This window comes from Prionailurus viverrinus, chromosome E2 (assembly GCF_022837055.1).
Source record: "Prionailurus viverrinus isolate Anna chromosome E2, UM_Priviv_1.0, whole genome shotgun sequence".
NCBI lineage: Eukaryota > Metazoa > Chordata > Mammalia > Carnivora > Felidae > Prionailurus > Prionailurus viverrinus.
The window spans coordinates 48,904,171-48,926,296 of NC_062575.1; the positions used below are offsets into that span (position 1 = coordinate 48,904,171).

Below are 22,126 nucleotides of genomic sequence, written 5' to 3' on the forward strand. Positions count from 1 at the left end.
AGGGTTAAAAATTGTATTGGAGGGGCGCCTGGGTGGCGCAGTCGGTTAAGCGTCCGACTTCAGCCAGGTCACGATCTCGCGGTCCGTGAGTTCGAGCCCCGCGTCAGGCTCTGGGCTGATGGCTCGGAGCCTGGAGCCTGTTTCCGATTCTGTGTCTCCCTCTCTCTCTGCCCCTCCCCCGTTCATGCTCTGTCTCTCTCTGTCCCAAAAATAAATAAATGTTGAAAAAAAAATTAAAAAAATATTGTATTGGAAAAATGCATAAAAAAACATGAAACAAATCCAAATTGATGTCTGGACAATTTCCAAAACGATTATTGTATGCTATTCAAAATATCAAGGTTAAGAAAGACAAAAGTTGAGAATCTATTCTAGATTAAAGAAGACCAAAGACATTACAACTAAATATAATGTATGGTCACAGATTGGATCCTGAAGTGGGGAAATATTTTGGATATTAACTCCTTATCAGGTATATGGTTTGCACATATTTTCTCCCATTCTGGAGGTTGCTTTCTCATTTTGTTGATTATTTGTTTGCTGTGCAGAAACTTTTTAGTGATGTACTTCCCTTGTTTATTTTTCCTTTACAAATCAGTGAACAGATGAAGAAAATGTGATACACACACACACACACACACACACACACATATATACACACCATGCATTGTCATTCAGCCTCTCTCACAACTTGATAGCCGAACAAAATAAAACAAAAACAACAAACAACAACAACAATAAAAACATCCCAAAACAAAAGATACCCACCAGATTAAAAATTGGACAAAGGACATGAATAGGCATTATTCAAGAAAAGACATACAAATGGCCAACAGATATGTGAAAAGCTGTTCAATATCACTAATCATAAAAGAAAGGCAAATCCAAACCACAATGAGATATTTCATACTTGTTAGGATGGCTATCACAGAGATAAGCAATAACAAATACTGGCGATGATGTGGATTAGAACCCTTGTGCACCATCCATGTGAATGTAAATTGATGCCGCCATGATGGAAAACAGAATGGCAGTTCTTCAAAATATTAAAAATAGAAGTACCGTACAATCCAGACATCCCACTTCTGGGTATATATAAAAAGGAAATGAAACCATTATCTCCAATAGATATCTGCATTCTTAGGTTCATTGCCGTGTAAATCACATTAGTCAAGATATGAAAACAGTTTGGATGTCCATTGACAGATGAATGGATAGAGAACCATGGCAGTGATTACTTAATAATGCTTAAGTCAGGTTTGAATTAACCTCTTCACTGTGCTGAGCATGGCACTGGATGTTTTCCCCTACAACCTTGAGGATTAGAGACTCTTGCTGTAACAGAGGCATAGGCAGTAGCAGCATGGGAACTTAAGGGTTCTGGTGAGCAGTCCATTTTTAGGAGTGTGGACCTCAGCATGTCACCTACAGTTGCTTATTTCCTCTTCTCTCCTTTTTTTTTTTTTGTGGGGTGGGGGAGAGAAAGAGCATAACATGTGAGCTAGGGAGAGAGAGAGAGAGAGAGAGAGAGAGAGAGAGAGAGAGAGAGAGAATCTTAAGCAGGCTCCATGCTTAGTGAGGAGCCTGATGTGGGACTTGATCCCACAACCCTGGGATCATGACCTGAGCCGAAATCAAGATTTGGATGCTCAACCTAGCCACCCAGGAGCCCCTCTCCCTCTCTTTTTTTTTAGCTCCCTAGAGATGGCTCTTTCATGAGCCAATGGATCCATTTATCACAGGGTATAGTCCTTCCTTTGAGTGCTCTATATCTGGGGCCAAAGCCTGGTTGGGACACACACAGCTAATCAGTTATGGGTATAGTCTTTTCCCTGAGCCTAGCATGAGTCACAGCTTCATTCTAAGGCATACAAATAAACCAGGCCAAGATGCACAGTCCATGGCCACATTAAGGAGGACCCTGTTACTCACAGTCCTGTCCCAGAATGCCAGTTAGTTAGGCTCCAACAACCACAGTCCCTGAGGTGAACCGAGAAACAACTACTAGAACTGAGACAATGGGTTTCTGACATTTATGCCACTCAGATGTGGTACTTAGTACCCACAGCCCTAGCAAGCCAATACACCCAGCATGATGCCAGGTACACTGACTCAGTAGGAGGCACCCAGGACCTCCTGCCCCCATCATCAAAGGCCTTGATAAGACCTGGGAGCAGATGATGGTGGTGATTCAAGAAAATAAAGGACCTGGTAACTGCTGTGTGGCTCTCAGTCTTTCTCCTCCTCACCTTCTAACCATTTCCTCGTCAGCCCTGCAGCCAAGCACTTTGTAAGAACTATCATGGGTATGCATGTAGAGAACCTGTTGAAATACCCAAAGAAGGTGGTAGGGAAGCCAGGGACAAGGAGGAGAATGTGGGCACCTGCTTTTCTCCCTCTTTCTCCAAGCTGTCAGGATAGCACGGGAAAAGTAGATGAGGGACTTAGGGGTGGGAGTTCTGGTCTTAAACAGGAGATGACAGTGCAAAGGTACAAAGGGTATGTCATAGAGATGTGGACCTTAGCCCACCTCTGCCACTGATGTTTTGTGTGGAAATTCACAGTCCAAAAAAATGGACAAAATTCTTGTCTTCGTGGAGCTTACATTCTAGAAGATTGAGGAGACTACAAACCTAAAGTCTCACAATTCTAAAATCGATTGGATCTAAAGGTACATGTTTCCAGGATTTTGTCTGTTACCCAAAAAATAGTCATGATGTACTATACTGAGTTACCAACATTCTCACTCACCATGTCTACCACACAGGAGGCCAGGGGCCATGAGGAAGAAAGGGACAACCCCTGGGTCTCCTAATTCCGCATCTCCCAACTCAGCCATTAGGGGAGCCATGAAAAATTCCCTGTTGCCCAGGAGATGGTCAGAACAGCTCTGGGATTTTCTCCCACTGCCCTACCCCATTCCATGCACAAAACCCGTGAGGCACCCGTTGAACAACTTAGAGGCACCAACCAGTGTCAGATGGGAAGCATGAAAAAGACGTAGAAATGTGGAAAAATGGGGACAGACACAGGGAAAAGGAGACAGAGAGAGGGAGGGAAAAAGAAGGGGAGAGAGGGAAAGAAGGAGAGAGGTGACCTCTCTCTTTCTCTCTCTCCGATGTCTCTCGGGGTCTGATCTGAGGTCTGTCTCTTTCTTGCACTACCTCTGTCTCTGCCTCTCTATCCCTGTGTAAGTCATTCCCTGTCAAGCTCTTTCTATCCTTTTCCCTGTTTCTGTCTTTCTTTTTATTTATTTATTTATTTATTTAAAAAAAATTTTTAAACGTTTTTTATTTATTTTTGAGACAGAGAGAGACAGAGCATGAACGGGGGAGGGGCAGAGAGAGAGGGAGACACGGAATCGGAAGCAGGCTCCAGGCTCTGAGCCATCAGCCCAGAGCCCGACGCGGGGCTCGAACTCACGGACCTCGAGATCGTGACCTGAGCTTAAGTCGGACACTTAATCGACTGAACCACCCAGGCGCCCCTCTTTTTTTTTATTATCATTTCTTTTAATGTTTATTTCTGAGACAGACAGAGCATGAGTGGGGGAGGGGCAGAGAGAGAGGGGGGGACACAGAATCTGAAGCAGGCTCCAGGCTCTGAGCTATCAGCACAGAGCCCGACGCGGGGCTTGAACTTACAGACTGCGAGATCATGACCTGAGCCGAAGCCGGACGCTCAACCGACTGAGCCACCCAGGTGCCCCTTCTCTGTCTTTCTTGATGTCTGTCTGGTTTCCTTTTTGTCTCTCTGCCTACCTCTTTCTTAATGTTTCTCCCTCTGTCACTGCCTCTTTATGCCTCTGCTACTCTTTCTCTCCCTCCCATTCACCTTCCAGCCCTTTCTCTCTCCAGACTGATTGCCTGTCTTTATTCCTATTTCTTTTCCTCTCCTTATCTTCCCCTATATCTGGGGCCTGGGGAAGGCATGTTCCAGATGGAGATGAGAGATGCAGGGATCCCCTGCCCAGTCACAACCTCTCCCACTTTTCCTTTCAGTGACTGTCTGCAACATGCCTTCACCATAGACATTTTGAGTACAGCCATCTTACTTCTGCCTCTGGCTCTTACCTGTCTATTCCTGACCCTCAGCTTACGGTGCAAGAACTAACTTCCCTCAGGGCCCAGACCCCTCCCACTCCTGGAAAAACCGCTTCCAAAACATGCTGATGTCTCTGATGTCACTCAGAGAGTTGCAGGGCCCCTCAACTTAGGAAGGAAGAATAAAAGAGCCAATGTAAGCTCGGTCTTGCTGCCTGTAGCTGAGTAAGGAGTATGGCCCCATAAACACCTTGTATCCAGGATCCAGGTCACTGGTGGTCCTTAGGGGGTACCAAGCTGTGAAGGAGGCCCTTGTGGACCATGATAAGGAATTCATTGACCCGAATGACTTCCTCTTGTTTTCCAAGTTCAACAGGGAAAATGGTAAGCCTGTTCCCCTTCTCTTCCATGCCAGAAAACACTTTCCTCATTATTGAAACATGAAAGAGGGAGATGGTTCTCCCATGTTGGTGTCCCCCAGGGTCATTGATCTTGCTAGTGACATCAGACGACACAGAAGCTGCAGAGTCAATGACTTGGCATAAAGTTGTCCAAACTTCACCTTCCCCAAATACAGCAACTATCTTAAATTGTGCTTTGTTCCAATTCCCCTTTCCATTTTTAAGCTCAAATCATTCTCATCCCAACCTTTATTTTAACATCATCCTCATTACCAACTTTCATCTCAACTGACAGGTCAGATTAGCCAGAGCCAGTTCTGACGATATACCTAAACCTCAACTCAACTCCCTTTACACATTTCTGTAATCAGGGGGACCTGGGTGGCTCATTCAGTTAAGCTGCCAACTCTTGATTTCAGCTCAGGTCATGCTCTCACGGTTTGTCAGTTAGACCTCTGCCCTGGGCTCTGCACTGTAGTGCAGAGCCTGCTTGTATTTTCTCTCCCTCTCTCTCTCTGCACCTCCTTGCTTCTCTCTTTCTCTCTCAAAATAAATAAATAAAGTAAAAAAAAAATTCTGGGGGTGCCTGTGTGCTTCAGTTGGTTAAGTGTCTAAATTTGGCTCAGGTCATGATCTCATAGTTCGTGAGTTCAAGTCCCGCGTAGGGCTCTGTGCTGACAGCTCAGAGCCTGGAGACTGCTTTGGATTTTGTCTCCCTCTCTCTCAGCCCCTCCCCCACTCACGCTCTGTCTCTGTCTCTCTGTCTCTTTCTCACAAAAATAAACATTTAAAACTAATAAATTTCTGTAAACAATCCCATCCCAATTCTATTGGTCAAAATGAATGCATGATTTTCTCCCAACTTCCAGCTCCATCTTTTATCCCAAACACTGCCAAATTTGGCCATTCTCCAATACTTATTCTCCATCTAAATTCTATAAATCCAATCACCAAATCCAACACATCATGTAACAACCCAACCTGAGACCAAACCAAAATTCAGCTTCAATGCCGATATACCAAACCCATCCCCATACCCCAATCTCATTTGAAAAAGTGAAAACCTAACAGGGAAGATGAAATCAGCTTGGCCTCAATAAGAAATCCAGCCTGGTCATTAATCAGGCTAGAGTGATAGACACAGGGAAAGCTGGTTGCAAATTTAGCAGAAAGCACCATTCCTCTCAACATCATGCAGGAGTTGTAAAATACCATACCCCCGTCTTTTGAGTGACTACTGATTTTTTTTAAACTAATGATCCCCCTGTACTATTCTAATCTCAAAAGTGACAACCCAGATCTTTTGACTATTCTATAGATCAACCTGGATACAATACAGGGAGGAACAACCACACAAGGTCATAAATACCAGAAAGTGGGGGCCATTGGGAATCATTCTGAAGACTGCTACTGATGACTCCTTCCCTTGTATGGCTGAGTAATATTCCATTGTATGTATTTACCATATTTTCTTTATCCACTCATCTGTCTATGGAGATTTAATTGTCTCTCTATTTAAAAGTGATTTGATTTCTTTCTTCAGTAGTTTGCAGCTTCCAGCATATAAGTTCTGCGCATCTGTGGTTAGATTTGTACATAAGTATTTCATTTTTTTGAGTGACTGTAAGTGGTATAGTGTTTTTAATTTTGGTTTCCTAGGATTCGTTGCTAGAAAACAACAACAGGGGCGCCTGGGTGGCTCAGTTGGTTAAGTATCCGACCTCCACTCAGGTCATGATCTTGTGGTTTGTGAGTTTGAGCCCCAACTCTGGCTCTTTGCTGACAGCTCGGAGCCTGGAGCCTGCTTCAGATTCTGTCTCTCTCTCTATGCCCCTCTGCTGCTTGCGCTCTGTCTCTCTCAAATATAAATAAACATTAAAAAAAATTTTTTTTAAAAAAAGAACAACAATAACAAAAGATTTTAGTATGTTTAGTGACAGTAAAAAATTCATTTACTGGGAAGGTTTTTGTCGTTGTTATAGATTCCTTGGGAATCAATTAAGAATTTGTCACTTGTAAAATGGGCATGAACACTGTTCTCTGTTGCATAGAACTGTGGGCATTAGGTGAGGTGGACGTGCTAAGGTTTTTAGCATGGAGCTGACGCAGAATATTTACTCAATAAATATGTTCCCTTCCTTCATCCCACTTCTGAAGGAGTTATTTCTACCAAGGGGAACAGACAGGGCCCATTCCTTTCGTCTTCTATCCATCTTGTCCCCTCAGATTTCCCTAAGTCACCTCCCTCCTGATAGCCCCGCCCCTGCCCCGCCCACTGCTTTGCTGCACCCCCATCCTTCCCCTCCCCCACCCCGCACGGCCCTTGCTCAGCGGGGCTGGAAGCTCATGGTGTAATTTCGTGGGATAGTGGCTAAGCCCACAAGTTTGGGGGACACGTCAATGTCTTGGGGCAGCTGAGGGGACTTGAGGCAGAAGTTCTGCAAGATGGTGGTGAGGAAGAGAAAGAGCTCCATTCTAGCCAGACCTTCTCCGAAACAGTACCGCTTTCCTGAAGAGACAGAATGGGAGGGCTGGAGGTGAGGCCTGTTCTCACTGCTCCCTTCTCCACTACCCACCCCCAACTGCATTCTCCCAGAGAGCAGGGACTGAGAAACTTTCAGAGACATCTCTAACCCTCTCTGAGCATCAGTTTCTCTTGTACATGGGATAGGGGTGAGCTATCCCAAGCTGTAGCAATGGGAAATTTAGGTGCCCCTTCCTTCCAAGCACACACTCAGATATGGCTGCCGGGCTCTCATCTCCTCCCAAGGAATCTCAAGAATCTAAATGACTTTGGACAAATACCTGACTCACTAAGGGCTTTGATTTTCCCCATCTGTGAAATGGATACAATCATCCCTTTCCAGTTGCCTGGACACAGGTACTTGTAGTCATGGGGTTTGCAGCTGGTTGGCTCTAGAGTAGATCTCAGAGGGACTTTCAAGTTGGAGACAGACCCCAGGCTACAGCTTAGAGACGGGATGTGGGATGAAGGAGGCCCCGTTGGTGGGAGCAGTGGCTTAGCAGCAAGCAGACCGGGGTCTCTTACCGATGGAGAAGGGCACAAAAGCATCACTCTTCTTAAACTGGCCCTTCTCATCCAGGAAGTGCTGGGGGTGGAAGTCTCGGGGGTGGGAAAAGAACTTGGGGTCTCTCAGCACAGAGCCCAGCATAGGGAACACTTCAGTGCCCTGGTGAGGAGGAGAGGGGCATTTGATAAGGTGGAGTGGGGACAGGGTGTGCTGAAAGCACGTGGAGGTTGATGGGACAATGCGGGTGCCCTGAGTGATAAGAAATGGGAGGCGGGGGAGTGTGGATCCCCTGGGGACATGAGACTCAGGTCTCTGAGCCAGGAAGCTTGGCAGACATGGGGGTTCATGTCTCCTGAGAAGGGAAGTTTGAGGAGCATAGGTTTTGTGCCTCTTAGGACAGAAGGTGTGGGGGACCCACAGTTCATGTCTCTCAGGGCAGGAGGTTGAGAGGACGTGGGGGTTCATGCTCTCTGGGACTGGGTTTGAGAGACATCAGGTTTGTGTTTCTCTAGGCAGGATGTTTGGGGGACATGAGATCCGTGTCTTTGAGGGAGGAGGTCTAGACATGAAGTTCATGTCTCTTGAGAGAGGAAGTTTGGGGATATGGGGTTCATATTCCTTGTGGAAAGAGCTCTGGGGGAGACACGGGATTCAGGAATCTCTGAGGGGATTGAAGGGACATGGTGGTTGGAACAGTGTTTGATTGAAGCAATGGGACAGGGGCTGGGAAGCTTCTAAGGGAATGGATTGCTGGGTCACAGGGAGCAGGTTGGAGGTCCCCCAAGGTGGGACAGGAAGATACCTTGGGGAGGAAGAACTCCCGAAACTTGGTGTCCTTGGTGACTCTGCGGGCCAGGCTCAAGGGGATTATGTCTCCAAATCTTTGGATCTCATGGATCACTGCCTCTGTGTAGGGCATCTTGGCCCTGTCCTCAAACTTAGGCTGCCGGTTCTTGCCAATCACCTGGTCAATCTCCTCGTGGATTTTGGCTGTGGGAGGAGGGGGAAGGTATTTAGGTATCTGGGGTCTCGGGGCAGTGATGATAGTCCAAATATGTACACCCATGTGTGCCATGGACTTAGACCATTCAAAACAGATGTTGGCCATATGCATTGTTGGTGCAGCATCCTGTTCACCCAGTCGTGCCAGAATCATGAGTAGGCATAAGGGAGGAGTTTGGGGAATGGTTTGGAGAGCAGGCAGTGGATATACATTTGACCCAACATGGAAGCTATTTACCAATCCGTTTAGATATTTTCAATACTTAAACACCTAGTGAAACTCGGCTGGTGCTCATCAGCAGGATATCACCTAGTCTCCGGATAACAGGGTATGTCTGAGGTTTCAGGGATCTGGGGAAGGTGGGGATGTTGCAGTGGGCTCAGAGGAAGTTTGAGGGCCTGTGGCTGCCACTTCGTTGCCCCTCACCCTGCAGTCTTACCCTCCACATCTGGGTGCTTCATGAGCAGCAGGAAGCCATACCGCAGGGTCGTGCTGACTGTCTCAGTGCCCGCAAAGAAGAGGTTCAGTGTGGTCAGCACCAGGTTCTTCAAGTAGAACTCTGTGTTGGGGTTGTTCTGCTCCTATAGGGAGAGAGGGGTTCAGGCCAAGCCCACTCCCTTCAGGCTCTCAGGGCCCTTCTGGGGTCTTTCTCTTTGGACCCCTCTCTCCTAGATCCAGACCAGAGGTGGGAGGAGGGACTTGGTTCTACTAGCTCTTTGTTCAGGCTGCTGGCTCTGCCCAAAATGCCCTTCCCACACTCCTTACCTACCTGCCTATCTGTCCTTTACTCTTCAAGAACACTTTTTTATGGTGGGGATATTGAGAAGGAGAGGAATAGAGTCAGTGAGTGCATGGTACGGAATTGCTTGCTATTATGGTTGGCACACACAGGTCCTGCCCATGGGCAGGGGCTCAGTAGAGGGAGCAGCCATAGTTATTATACTTGGGATTGTGAGGATGTTATGAGGGGAATGGTTTGAACGAGCCTCTGCTCTCCCCATGCCAGCCTGGTTTCCCTCTGCCTGGCTCTGCAGCTCTCTGCACTGGCTGTTGGGGTGTACCTCCTGCATGCGGATGAGGAAGGAGTCGATGAAGTCCCGCGGGGAGTTGGGATCTAGCGTGCGTTGGTTCTGCTCCACCTTCTTGGCTATGAAGTCCTCCAGACCTTTCAGATCCTTAAATGCCTGTTGCTGTGGTCCTGGCAGGTGTTTCATGACTGATGGGAACATTTCACAGAGCTGGGGTTGGGGAGAGAAGAAGGGATGGGAAAAACGGCTGTCAGCAGGCAGGTCTTGATGGGAGCGGGACCTTTCTTGGGGCAAGGTAGGCACTGGGTTAAAGGCACCTGTCAGGTGTTTAAGATTTACATGGAGCTGATGGGAGGAGATATCTAAGTTTTTACATGACTTAAGTGTGAGGGCTCCTTTCCCAGCATATCGTTGAGATGGATTGGGACCCATATCCAGGTTTCAGGTGTTCAAGTGAGGCTGGATTAGCGAACACATGTAGGTGTTCAGATAGTCAGGTTGGGTTTTGTTGGGAGACACATGTCTAGGTGTTTAGGCATTCATGTGGTCTCACAATTTTGAGGTAATTGTCCATATATATAAGGGATTTGAATTGGGGGCTTTTTTCTAGGTATTCCAGTTAATTTGGGCTGGTGTGCAGGTGTTAAAGTGGGGGACACACCTGTTCATGTGTTTCAGTTATTCACATGGGCTGATAGGGGCACATCTGTATGTGTTTGAGTGAGCTGGGTTGGGGGACACTTATTTCATGGTTTGGGGAATGAAATGGTTTGGTCTTCAGGTATTCAGGAGGTGGGCTGAGGTGACTTCTTGTACACATGTTAGGATATTCATGGAAAGATGGAATATTTTAATAGGGAGCAGCTGTTAGATATTAAGGTAAGAGGGATGGGAGTACCTGCCTGAGGAAGAGACAGCTGGTTTGAGGGTGTGTTTCTTATCTATAGGCTCTGGCTTTTTCCTTCTCCTTCTCTCCTTCTTCTTCTGCTCCCCCATCCCCTTCCTCCTCTTCTTTCTCCTCTTTCTTCTCCTCTTTCTTTTTCTATTCCTCCGCCTCTCCCACCTACTTCTCCTCCTTCCCCTCTTCCTGGCCCTCCTCTTTCTTCTTTCTTCTTCTTCTTCTTCTCCTCCTCCTCCTCCTCCTCCTCCTCCTCCTTTTCCTCCTTCTCCTTCTCCGTCCTCTTTTGTTGAGGAGCTACTGTCGATATACAGGTGTCTCTGGAAACTGGGTATTGGGTACCTGTCCTGAGTTCTGGTGCAGCTGTTTAGTTGTCCAAAGATGGGGGCTGATTTTGAAGGTACCCTACCAGAAGAAGATGGTATTTGGGGCACTTGTCTCCATGTGGGAAAGAAATTGGAGGGTTGTAGTAGGGGTGTTGTAGGGACAGACTGGGATGGGTTACCTGACCCATAGATGTAGCTGTGAACTGGAAGCTTCCCAGCATCATATGCAGCAGTGACAGGAACTCTTTGTCCTCATAGTCAAAGCGGTCCCCAAAGACAATGGAGCTGATGACATTGGACACTGTCCGGCTCAGGAAGAAGGTGGGATCGATGAAGGTGCCTGGGGAATGGGATGGGGTTGAGGAGAGACAGGGATCTGGGGGAGCATCCACTGGGCAGTCTGACACCAGCCTGAGAAGTGGAGGAGGGCACCGGAATGATGAGCCAAGCTCTCAGCACAAGAACTCAGAGCCGGGAGCCTAGATGCCTTCCCCCAGGCCAGTCCCCTTCCAGGACCAGAAAGCTCTTGCATCCTCGTGGGTACTCTCCTCCTTCTTGCCCACGCCCATCTGGCTCACCTTGTGTGCCCCGGAAAGCCTCAATGAGGAAGCCCGCCTCCTCCTGGATCCGCTCCTCAATGCCACGCTTGCCCACACCAAAGTCCCGCAGCGTGGTGATGGAGAAGCGCCGGAGCTGCTTGGCTCGCTCGCCATTGCTGAACGTCACCCCTGGGGAGGGAGGATACAGTTGGGGGAGGCTGGGAGGGGTGGGGGCAGAGGTGGAGGGAGGTGAGCAGAGAGCAGGAGTGGAGGAAGGAAGGGTTCAGAGGAGACAGGGAGATACAACTCAAGAGTCAGAGAAATATTGAAAGAGATAGAAACCGAGTTGGAAGAAAAGAATCAGGAGAGAGACAAGAACGTGGAGATAAACTGACCACGGTTCTGAGTCAGAAATCCCAAGAGCTCCTCAAAGACACACAGAAAGAAGAGGCATATCTGAGAGAGAACAGGGACATGGGGCCAAGAAGCAGGGGAAATAGAGACGCAGGCACTCAGGGTCAAGTTAGAGAAGACCAGGGAGAAGGGACAATAAGCAGGGACAGAGACAGAGGGGAGCAGGGGGAGAACTCGGCCTCAGCCTTGGGTGGGAGGGTGAGTCAAGAGAACAGTGGGGAAACTGAGGCCATGGAGTGTTCCTGACCACATGCCCCCATCCTGAGCCCCTCACCATAGCCTTTGAAGAGCCAGTCGAAGGTGGCCTGCTCTCCTCGCCCACTGAATTCCTCAGCCTGGTCCACCAGCGCCTCCTTCACGGCCTCGTGTCCACACAGCACCACAATGCGCCGCGGCCCCAGGTGGACCGTGAACACGGGGCCATAGCGCTCGCTGATCTAACCAAAGTGAGAGTGCTTAGAGGGAGCGGCCCCACTGGGAACTGGCCCTGTGCCCAGACCTCATCCATTGCATGCATTTCCTCCAGGTTCTGGCACTCAAGGGGCGGGTATCCCAGGATCTGCTCTTCCCTGCCTAGGACCCTGCTGCCCCAACTGCACAATTCCACTTTCCTAAGACTCCCATCCAACCTTGCCTGCCCCCTGCCACAATGCCCCAGCTCAATTAGGCAGGCCCCCAGCCCCACCCCTTTCCACCATCCCCTGCCTCAAGGTACCTTCATGAGAGAGTTGTACATTTGCTGTGTGTTCAGCTGCAGGTAATTCCCGATGAAGGGCAATGGGGTGGGTCCTGGAGGGAGCTTCTCCCAGAGCTTCCTCTGCCTCCAGGCAGACATCAAGACCATCATTGTCAGGCAGGTGAGCAAAGCCACCAGAAGGAGCTCTGAGGCCAGCATGGTGGCAGTGGCAGTGACAGATGGCTGGGGTGGTTTGCCTTTATACCATCTAGGAGAGAAGGGTGGACTTTGGTTCTGTTTGTTAATTGTGCCATTTCACTTACCAGCTATAGTGCCTTCCCCCACCCCCTCCTGCCCCGGGCTCACCGCTGAGCTTGGGACAAGCCAGCAAGGCAGGAAGAAGTGACCCCAGGGAGATCAATAGGGAGGGGCCCCTAAGGCAGAATGTTGTTGCCCCTCAGGAGGGGCCACCCCAGAGCTGTAGACTTGGGTAAAGCAGTAGAAAAATTAGGAACCTCCGGATTTTGGAATATTTAGTTTCAGATTCTGAAGCTTTGGATTTGAGGTCAGAGTGAGAAGTGACCCAAAAGTTATGGGTTAGGGCATCTTGGGAGAAAAGAATCCAAGATCTGGGTTTAAGGGTGTTGCAGTGAGACAGAATGTGTGGCTGAAGATTTGGGGTTTCTTGCTGAGGAGGGATGTATGATGAAAAGTCTTTCTCAGGAGGGGAAATTCCAGGGAGTGAATTTGGGGGTCTTGGAGTGACCCCTGGCTGTGATGGAGGTTCCTGGGAGAAGTATACAGGAATCCAGAGGGATCAAGAGCAAGCACCTGCCCCAGGCTTTGACCTGCTTTTGCTTTGGACACAAAGGCACCTCTGGTGCCCAGAATCCTCACTGGGACCTCAGAGCAAGGTCGGAATCAGTGTCATGGCCTGTCTGTGGTTGGGAAAGGGGTAGAAGTCCAGAGCCACATTCAAGTAGAACTTTCCTTAGGAAAGAAGAGTAACTCATGGTCTCAGTGGCAGAGGGACTGGGCAGGACTTGGAAATAAGTAATGACATCCACTAATATGTTGTCAAAAAAGTCCCAACTGTCTCAAGGGGTGTAATTTACAGAGAGCCACACCGGTCCTACCCAGTCCCTAGGGGAGCTCGCTAGGTTCATCATTTCCATGGTTGTTGGTACTGGTAGCAATACTGATGTTTCCCATTTCGTAAGTGAGAAGACTGAGGACAGACAACAGAGGGTGGGCAAGGGCTCCTGTGTCTCTGAACTGTATGCTTACTCCCCCTTTCTGGGGCTGGGATTCCCTGCCAGTAGAAGGGGAGCACTTGAGAAGAGAAGGTGGGGGATGGGAGAGTGTGTGAGGTACCCTAGGGGTGATTGGGGATTGGGCAGGGTGGTTGGCAGCAGGCAAAGGGAATGACAGCAGGAGAGCTTTGGGAAAACTCCTGAGTCAGGAGAGAGCCGGGCCCTGGATGCTGAAAGTGGGTGTGAAGACAGATGGTGGTCCTGCTGTCCTCTCCTCGGTGACCTTCTTCCTTAACAAGAGGGTGCTCCCCTTTGGTGAGCACTAACTATGAAGAGGCAGTGTGCAAACTGTGATCTCATGGAATCCTTCTGGCAGTGGGGTTCCATCATAGCATCTTCATTTTGCTGTTCAGAAGAACAAGCCTCCCTACAGCCACCTGCTGGAAGTCACACAGGTGGCAGGTAGGGATCTGGGATTTGAACCCTGTCCATTCCTTCCTCCATTGGCTGGCCTAGCCCACCCTGAAGGCCAAGTGGAGACCAAGTTTAGCAATGGGTGGTGTGGAGACTAGCATCAGTGTTGGACACAGAGATACAGGTTGGCCCTGAACTTGATATCAGGGGATCGTTAACAGAGCCATGTCTGGTGCCAGGAGGGTCTGAGAGCAGGCCCAGGTGGCTATCGGGGTGGCTTCAGGGTGCCATCATGCAGCTGTGGGGTTGGTCCCAGAAGACTCTGACATGAGCACCATGTGGGTGCTGGACTGGTCTTCAGTGGGCCCGAGAGGGGCCCCGATGGGCACAAGGCAGCATCTGATAGCTGGACCCCCTGCTCAGATGCCAGCCCTAACCTTAGAGGAGTGCAGGTGCATGAGGTTGGCACTCTCAGTACTGGTATGTTGCTCTAGGCCCCTGAGCCAGAGTCCTATGGGGGAGGGAACAAGGGGCAGAGAACAAAGCAGAAAGAGGAATGTTGTTTGTTGAGTTGTGCTTTTTTTGTTGGTTTGTTTTATTGTATGTGTGTGTGTGCCTTGGCAGGGAATGTTTTTGGTTTTAATGAAGGGAGGGGTATTAGTACAGGCTTGGCAGGTATCAGTTTCCCTAAAGCCAACCAAGCCTATATTAACAATTAAGAGTATGATTAAGCTCTGGATTGGAATCCCTTGTCCCTTCTTTGTTGTGGGACCTTGAACAGGTCACCTCACCTCTCTGAGTCTCATGGGACCAATGACAGGACCCACCTCTTAGCCTATTTTCAGAGGAGTCATGGGTTCATGCGTGTGAAGTACATGGCAGTAAGTGCCAACGAATGGTAGCTGTTCCTATTACTCCACAGGATGAAGGACATGAGTAAGGGGTTCTCTAAATCCCCTTCTGGATTTGATCTTTTCTGGTCTAAAGTTCTGAATACTTCTTCTTTGGGAAAAGAGGAAGGGAGAGAAAGCCTTGTGGGAACCTCCCTGCCGTTCCTTCCTTGGCACAGCTGAGCCTTCCCCCCTGGGGCTGATAATACGACATTAACCTTGGGTGTGTGTGCAGACCAGTGTGCCTGAATGCACACCAGCCCTTGCCTGTCTATGGGTAACTGAGTACATGCTTTGGGGTATGCCTGTTAAGGGATGTCTACACATATGTCTGTGTGTGCACCCTCATGTCTGACTGTGTGTTAATGTGTGTGTGTGTGTGTGTGTGTGTGTGTGTGCACGTACTACTGGTGACTGGGTATGGGCATGTGGATGGACACGTGTGTGTGTGTTCAGGCACAGTGTGTAGGCATGTGGGTCACGTTGTGTACACATGTCTGAGATCTGCTTGTGCCTATCTGTGTTTGCATTCAAACAATGCTGACCCGGCTCTGTCTCCCTTCTCTAAACATCAGCTGATTCCCTTATTTTTCAGGGTGTTGCCTTGCTCAGTTTTCAAGGGTTACACTCAGCAGAAAAAGCCTGCATCGGACGCATGTGTCCTGAGAGCATTCTGAGGTGGGTCAACTCCTATTGCATGAACTCAAATATCCACTCAGAAAATTCTCTCCTATAGTCTCCCCCAGGCTCCTGAGCCATTCAACACTTTTAAGACAGTCATCCAGGGGTGCTTGCATGGCTCAGTCGGTTAAGTGTCCGACTTGGTCTCAGTTCATGTCCTCACTGTTCGTGGGTTCCAGCTTCATGTCGGACTCTGCTGACAGCTCAGAGCCTGGAGCCTGCTTCCCATTCTGTGTCTCCCCCTCTCTCTGCTCCTCCCCCACTCGTTCTCTCTCTCTCTCTTTCTCTCAAAAATGAATAAACATTTTAAAAACATATTAAAATATTTCCAGACAGTCATCCAACCAGTGCTCAGTCAACCCACCACTCCATGACGCCTGTGCTGAGGGATGCTGAGGACACTAAGGTGACCAAGACAGACTGTGCCCCACCCTCATGAAGCTGTCATGCCACAAGGGAGACAGAGCAGCTACAAGTCAGTGAAGCTCAGAACACACAGGGCTGGGGTGAGAAGTCACAGACAGAGGAGTCATGGTGGGGATGGGGGAGACAGAGGAGTCAGGGCAAGGTTGGGGGAGACAGACAGAGGGGTCAGGGCAGGATTGGGTGGCACAGGTGTCATGAACTGAGAGATCATGTCCTTAGCCAAAGTCGGACACTTAACAGATTGAGCCACCAGGTGCCTCTTCTTGGTTTAAATCTAAATGCTAGTACTGCTGACAGTGATAGCATTCCGTGAGCCTATGATCTGACCCTGTGAAGCTCTCTATGGGCATCTTATTCAAGTCCTCACTGCAAGCCTGTGAGGTTGGGTTTATCTTGCCCAGTTTGCAGATGAGTTAAGTAAGGCCCAAAGAAGTGGAAATGAGTTGTTTGGGGCTCCACGGCTGATCAGGGTAGAGCCTGGGCCTGGCCTTGTGTTGACTCTAGATTTCATGCTCTTAACCCTACTCTGGGCTGCCAAGCCCCGCCTTTTTTCTTTATGAGACATCAGAAAACTGTTGCGGATAATCCTGTGGTTCTTGAAAAACTTCCCTGTAAGCCTAAAACCTAAGAATCCAAATGTTAAACTAATAAAAGTAAAACCGGTCTTTCAATAGGAGGGAGGCTTGACCTTCAGCTGTGTTTGCTTCTTTGGGACATTAACCAAAGGCTGGGTAACCAGGGTCACACAGTGAAGGGGAGAATGAGTAGAACAAGGTGCTTGATCAGAGACTGAAGTGTTTGTGTTCAGGTTTCAGATGGCGGCCAGGATCAGGGTGGGCTGCGGGAGTGTGGCTGAAATGGCATCAAGGGAAGGCCAAGGAGAAGGAGAAAGTCAAGGTGCTTTCTGTCTGGTTGCTGGGACAGCTCTTGCCAAAGGCCACTCTCATGCCTTCTTGAAGGAGCAGGGCTGCTCTTGGAGGAGAAAGAGGGAGAAGTTTTGAGAGAAGACAGGGCCAAAGGAGACAGATTCAAAAAAAGGGAAGGGTTTTCCTAAGAGGGTGGAGGGCTATACTCTAGAGGTGCTGTGGGGAGTTTCTGACTCTGGTCATGGTTGAGTAGCTCCTACTGGATCAAGCATCCTGAAAATAACAGCCACCAACTCAGAATAAAATGTTAAAAACAGCAGCAGCAGCAGCAGCAGCAGCAACAACAACAACAACAAATGATTCCCTGACATCACTGGAGAGTGGATCAAAGCAGGCAGATACTGAATGGGGTCAAAAGAAAGGAATTTCCAGTGATTAAAGCTTTTGGCCTGAGGCAGGTGGGGACAGTGCCTTGAGGATGGCTGGAACCCAGGCAGAAGCTTTGTTAAGTTTTCTGAGTTGAAGGATTAGAGGACAGAATGCAGAGTGACTACAGAGCCTGGTGGCAGCAGTGATAGGGTCTCCAAAAGGTGAAAGCTGGAGTTGGGGAGCCCCAAATCTGTAAAAACTCTGCCCACATGTCTGACTGTTTGTTGAAGTGCTTAGGTGCTCGGAAACTCCCCGAGGTGGCAGGTGAGGTTAAAAGAACTTGAAAGAGATTTCAGAGCTGTGCATTTGAGTTCAGTCGAGTTAACTGCTCCCTGAAACAAAACGAAAGAGATTAATATTCTTCCGTAGAACATTAGAGAATCCAGAGTCTTTATAGTATATTACTTGTCATATCCAGGATAAAATCCAAATATATGGGCATAGGAAGATACAGGAATATATGACCATACTCAAGAGAAAAGGCAATTGATGGAGATTGAGCCTGGCATGTTCATAATGTTGGAATTTATCTGAGGAGATTTAGAAGCACCTATTATGTCCATGTTCAAAGATGTCTGTGGTTTTGAGAAGCAAGAAGTATTGACCTACCTTCTGACTGTGAGACTCATCAGAGGTGGTCAAATGTGTCACCTTCATTGGAGAGAGTGTTAGGGAAAGCTGTGCTCTTGAGAGGAGAGCCTGTTTTGAATAAGATTGGGAAATGGACAGAAAATTTGGACAAGCAGTTTATGTATGAAGCAAATATTAATAGGACACCGACTTATGTGCCAGGTGCTGTTTCAGTGGTTGAGGATATAGCAGTCAAGCAAACGGTCCAGCCTCTGACCCTGTGTGGTTACATTCTAAATGTGTCCAGGAATTTAGGTCAAAGACATTCTGCTCAGAAACCCACTTGGGGAAAGGGTCATGGAAGCAGGAAGGAAATAAATGGTGTTATAACAAGCCAGCAGATAATAATAATGGCCGTATTTATTACTATAGCTAAAGATTATCAAATGCCATGCGAGAACTATGCTAAGTGAGATTTTAGCAACAGCTCTGTGAGATAGGGTATGTTATTCTTTTTTTAATTTTTTAATGTTTATTTATTTTTGAGACACACACACACAGAGCATGAGCAGGGGAGGGGGAGAGAGAGAGGGAGACAGAATCCAAAGCAGGCTCCAGGCTCTGAGTTGTCAGCATAGAGCCCGACGTAGGGCTTGAACTCACAAGCCGTGAGATCATGACCTGAGCTGAAGTCAGATGCTTAACTGACTGAGCCACCCGGGTGCCCCTGGTTATGTTATTCTTTACAGCTTTCAAGTGAAGAAGCTGAGATCACCAACTCAGAAGTTGCAGAGCTAAGGAATCAAGTCTGCCTGTTTAAAGGGCTCCATCTTTTAATCACTAGACCATATGGTAGCCTACCAGGCAGGCGTTGGAAATAGTAAGAGGAACAACAACAGGCTGGTTTGAGTGAAATCAGTTCACATACAGCTTCAATAGCTAGTGATACATACACTTTAATCCTTACATGAAGTTCACACTCGGTTTTGAGAGCATGGCTTTGGGCTCTTTTAAGGAGTTTGGTCTTTTGGGACACCTTTTGGAGTTGGCCTGCATTTGAGAATTTCCACAATTTCTGACCAGATTTCAACTCTGAGTCACTCTTGCTGTTAAGGTAAGTCAGAGAGAGGGGATTTTAAAATCTTGGGGAAATGCACACAAAGTAGTTTGCACTTCCTGTAATTTCAGAATTAGCAAGGTCAACATTTTTTAAAGTTTACTTATTTACTTTGAAAGAGAGAGAGAAAGAGAGAGAGCATGTGCAAGTGGGGGAGGGGCAGAGAGTGAGGGAGAGAGAGAATCCCAAGCAGGCTCCATGCTGTCAGCACAGAGCCCAACTCAGGGCTCAATCTCATGAATCGTGAGATCATGACCTGAGCTGAAATCAAGAGTGAGACACTTAATTGACTGAGTTACCCAGGTGCCCCATAAGGTCAACATTTTATCCCTCTCTGCATTATGGCTTTTTCTGCTAATCCCAAGGAGATGGGCAGAAAGATGTCAAGGGCTAGAGAGAAACACTGGAAGTTTAAAATGAAAAAAAAATGTTTTAATGTTTATTTATTTTTGAGAGACAGAGAGAGACAGAGTGCAAGCAGGGGAGGGGCAGAGAGAGGGAGACACAGAATCCGAAGCAGGCTCCAGGCTCTGAGCTGTCAGCACAGAGCCTGACGTGGGGCATAAACTTACGAACTACAAGATCATGACCTGAGCCGAAGTCGGACGTTTAACTGACTGAGCCACCCTATCTTTCCATGTTTAAGCTCAGTGAGTACCCCTTTGTTCTGCTTAAGCATGTGTATCATATAGCACCTGACCAATGCCAGTGCTATGTCTGTTCCCATGGGATGGGGACAAGGTCCTTCCATGTGGCAAAAGAGAGGTGCACTAGAGCTGAATTGCCCTGTATCACTGCTAGAAAAGACTATGGGGGACGAATAGGCACTATTAAAGCTGATCTTGCCATCTCTTCTCAATGTCAATTCATCATTGTTCCATCCAGTACTTGACTATGCTGTATTTTCCTTGGCAACTCTGATACCAAGATGCGGTGGGCAAAATGTTTGGATTTCTATTTCTGGTGGTTGTCATGGTGATGATTTTTCCTACCCTCCACGTAGTTGGTGTCCTCTCCTGGGATTGGTAACCAGTGCATGGTGGTTCTGCTCTCTTGGGATTGATAACCAATGCATGCTGCTCTGCTAGACAATGCACATGTGGATTATTTATCTTATTTTTGTCTTTCTAAACACAGTTGAAATAAACATCCCTGTGTTTCCATCTCTGCATGCTTTTCTGAAGTATAATTGTTGGGTCGAAAGGTATGTACAGACAAGACATTTCTTTTTTTGAAAAATTTTTATTAGTTTATTTATTTTTTGAGAGAGAGAGAGAGCAGAGGAAGGGCAGAGAAGGAGAGGGATAGAGAGAATCCCAAGCAGGTTCCACGATCAGTGCACAGAGCCTGATGTCGTGAGATCATGACCTGAGCTGAAATCAAGAGTCAGGCACTTAACTGACTGAGTCACCCAGGTGCTCCAATGAGAAGATGTTTCTAAAACTAGAGATAATTAGACAAATCACAAAAAATAGAAAGAATTTGACTTCATAAGTAATAAATTATTTAAGAAATCTGAATTCAAGGGAAAATGCATCATGAAAATCTCTTTACCCAAAACCCAAATTCTGAATATAGAGTAGGTACATGGGTCAGAGATAGAAACTGATAACTCAGAAAAGTAGAAATGCAAGGATGAACACACAAAAGTCCTGTCTCATTACTAATCAAAGAAACAAAAACCTAAACTCATAGCATGTTGCCTTTACTTGATCATTAAATTGGCAAATTTTGAAAAGAATGACAATATATGTGTCTCATGAGGGAGCAGTGTGGGAAATTTTGGTAAAGAAATGATAAAAACCAAACATGAAGGTAAGGACAATGATGGATATGGATAGAGAGGGCTTTTCACACACTACAGAGTTAAAGTCTCAAGAGCTTCTGGACAATCCATAAAGAAATCATTTGCTTTTATTGATGACCCATCTAACTGCTCAAGGGCAGAACTAGCCTCTGATAGCAGCCAGCTCATCAGCAGCCCATTCAAGAAAAGGAAAATGAAGTCCATATTCCCCTAATGCCTAGCTTTTCCTTCTGTGTCTATCATCTTTCTGTTATATAACTCTGGTTCTGGTCTTTGTTAGATGAAACCCATATATTACTGGTCTTCCTTGATACCAGTAATTAATGTGCTGGACTATGAGCCATGTGGTCTGTGACTGACTCTATCCTGGTCACCTTAGTGTCAGCAGATCCCAACCGTGTGCAGGACTGAGGATAGGAATGTGTCTGGTTTTTTTTTTGTTGTTGTTGTTTTTGTTTGTTTGTTTTAGTTTACTTATTTATTTTTGAGAGAGACAGAGAGAGAGAGAGACAGAGACAGAGACAGAGAGAGGAGATAGAGAATCCCAAGCAGGCTCTACACTGTAGTGCTTAACTGATTGAGCCACTCAAGTGCCCCTTGATGTACTTTTTTTGATGGAATGAGACTCTGTCAGTTTTGTGTGGAGATCTGGGTCTCTTCCTGCCCAATTTTTTTCATACATTCTTTTTTCATTTGCAGGTGTCACATCAACACCTAGATTTGAAGACCTTCCTGACCCATTCTGTTCCTTCTCTCTCTAATCATTCACAGGCATTACCCCTCTGTGAAATGCTTACCCATCCTCTGCTTCCCAGAACACCCAATGGACATATTGTGTATATAAGAATGACGTTTGTTTTTTCTGGCTCACCCCATCTCAAAATCCCTTCCAGTTTTTGGAAAATTCCCTATTCTGAAATTCTTGGTGAGGAGCAAGGTTTTGCCATCCATCACAGCAGATGGAAGAGCCATTTATTCTTCCTCACCAAACCCTGAGCTCTAAAGCTTTAACATGTGACTTACTGGATAGTCCTTCCTGGAACTCTGAATCGTGAGGAAGTAACACAAAATCACAAATACCATCAGGAAGTTGTCCACAGTGGTGCCAATGGGTCAAGAGTCCCATGGCAGTGGAGCAGTGTCCGGGTTGCAGGTGTCATTGGGGGAACAATGGAGGCAGCAGCCCCTGGCTGTTAACTCTTTTTTTTTTCCTACTCACAGTCTGAGCCTGTGTCTCCAGAATTCAGAAAATAATATGCACTTATTGATAAACTTACAGCAGCCAGCAGCCCTATATACTTAAGTAGCCAAAA

At 47.3% G+C, this 22,126-nt stretch overlaps 1 protein-coding gene and 1 long non-coding RNA gene across 2 annotated transcripts in view; one reads left to right on the forward strand and one right to left on the reverse strand.

Annotated features, from left to right (window-relative positions):
• Positions 1–6,771: 6,771 nt before the first annotated feature.
• On the reverse strand, positions 6,772–12,579 carry LOC125153442 (cytochrome P450 2A13-like). The gene is made up of 9 exons (XM_047836598.1): positions 12,400–12,579; positions 11,959–12,121; positions 11,310–11,459; positions 10,911–11,071; positions 9,541–9,717; positions 8,919–9,060; positions 8,279–8,466; positions 7,494–7,635; positions 6,772–6,953 (listed from the first exon to the last, which is right to left on the reverse strand). Exons 1-9 carry the CDS (start codon positions 12,577–12,579, stop codon positions 6,772–6,774), a joined length of 1,485 nt encoding a protein of 494 aa, XP_047692554.1.
• Positions 12,580–14,031: 1,452 nt separating this feature from the next.
• The window catches only part of LOC125153444 (uncharacterized), a 29,239-nt gene continuing 21,144 nt past the window's right edge, over positions 14,032–22,126 (forward strand). Inside the window, exons 1-2 of the long non-coding RNA XR_007147489.1 lie at positions 14,032–14,075; positions 15,513–15,595. This is a non-coding gene — a long non-coding RNA (uncharacterized LOC125153444). The remainder of the gene's footprint in view (positions 14,076–15,512; positions 15,596–22,126) is intronic.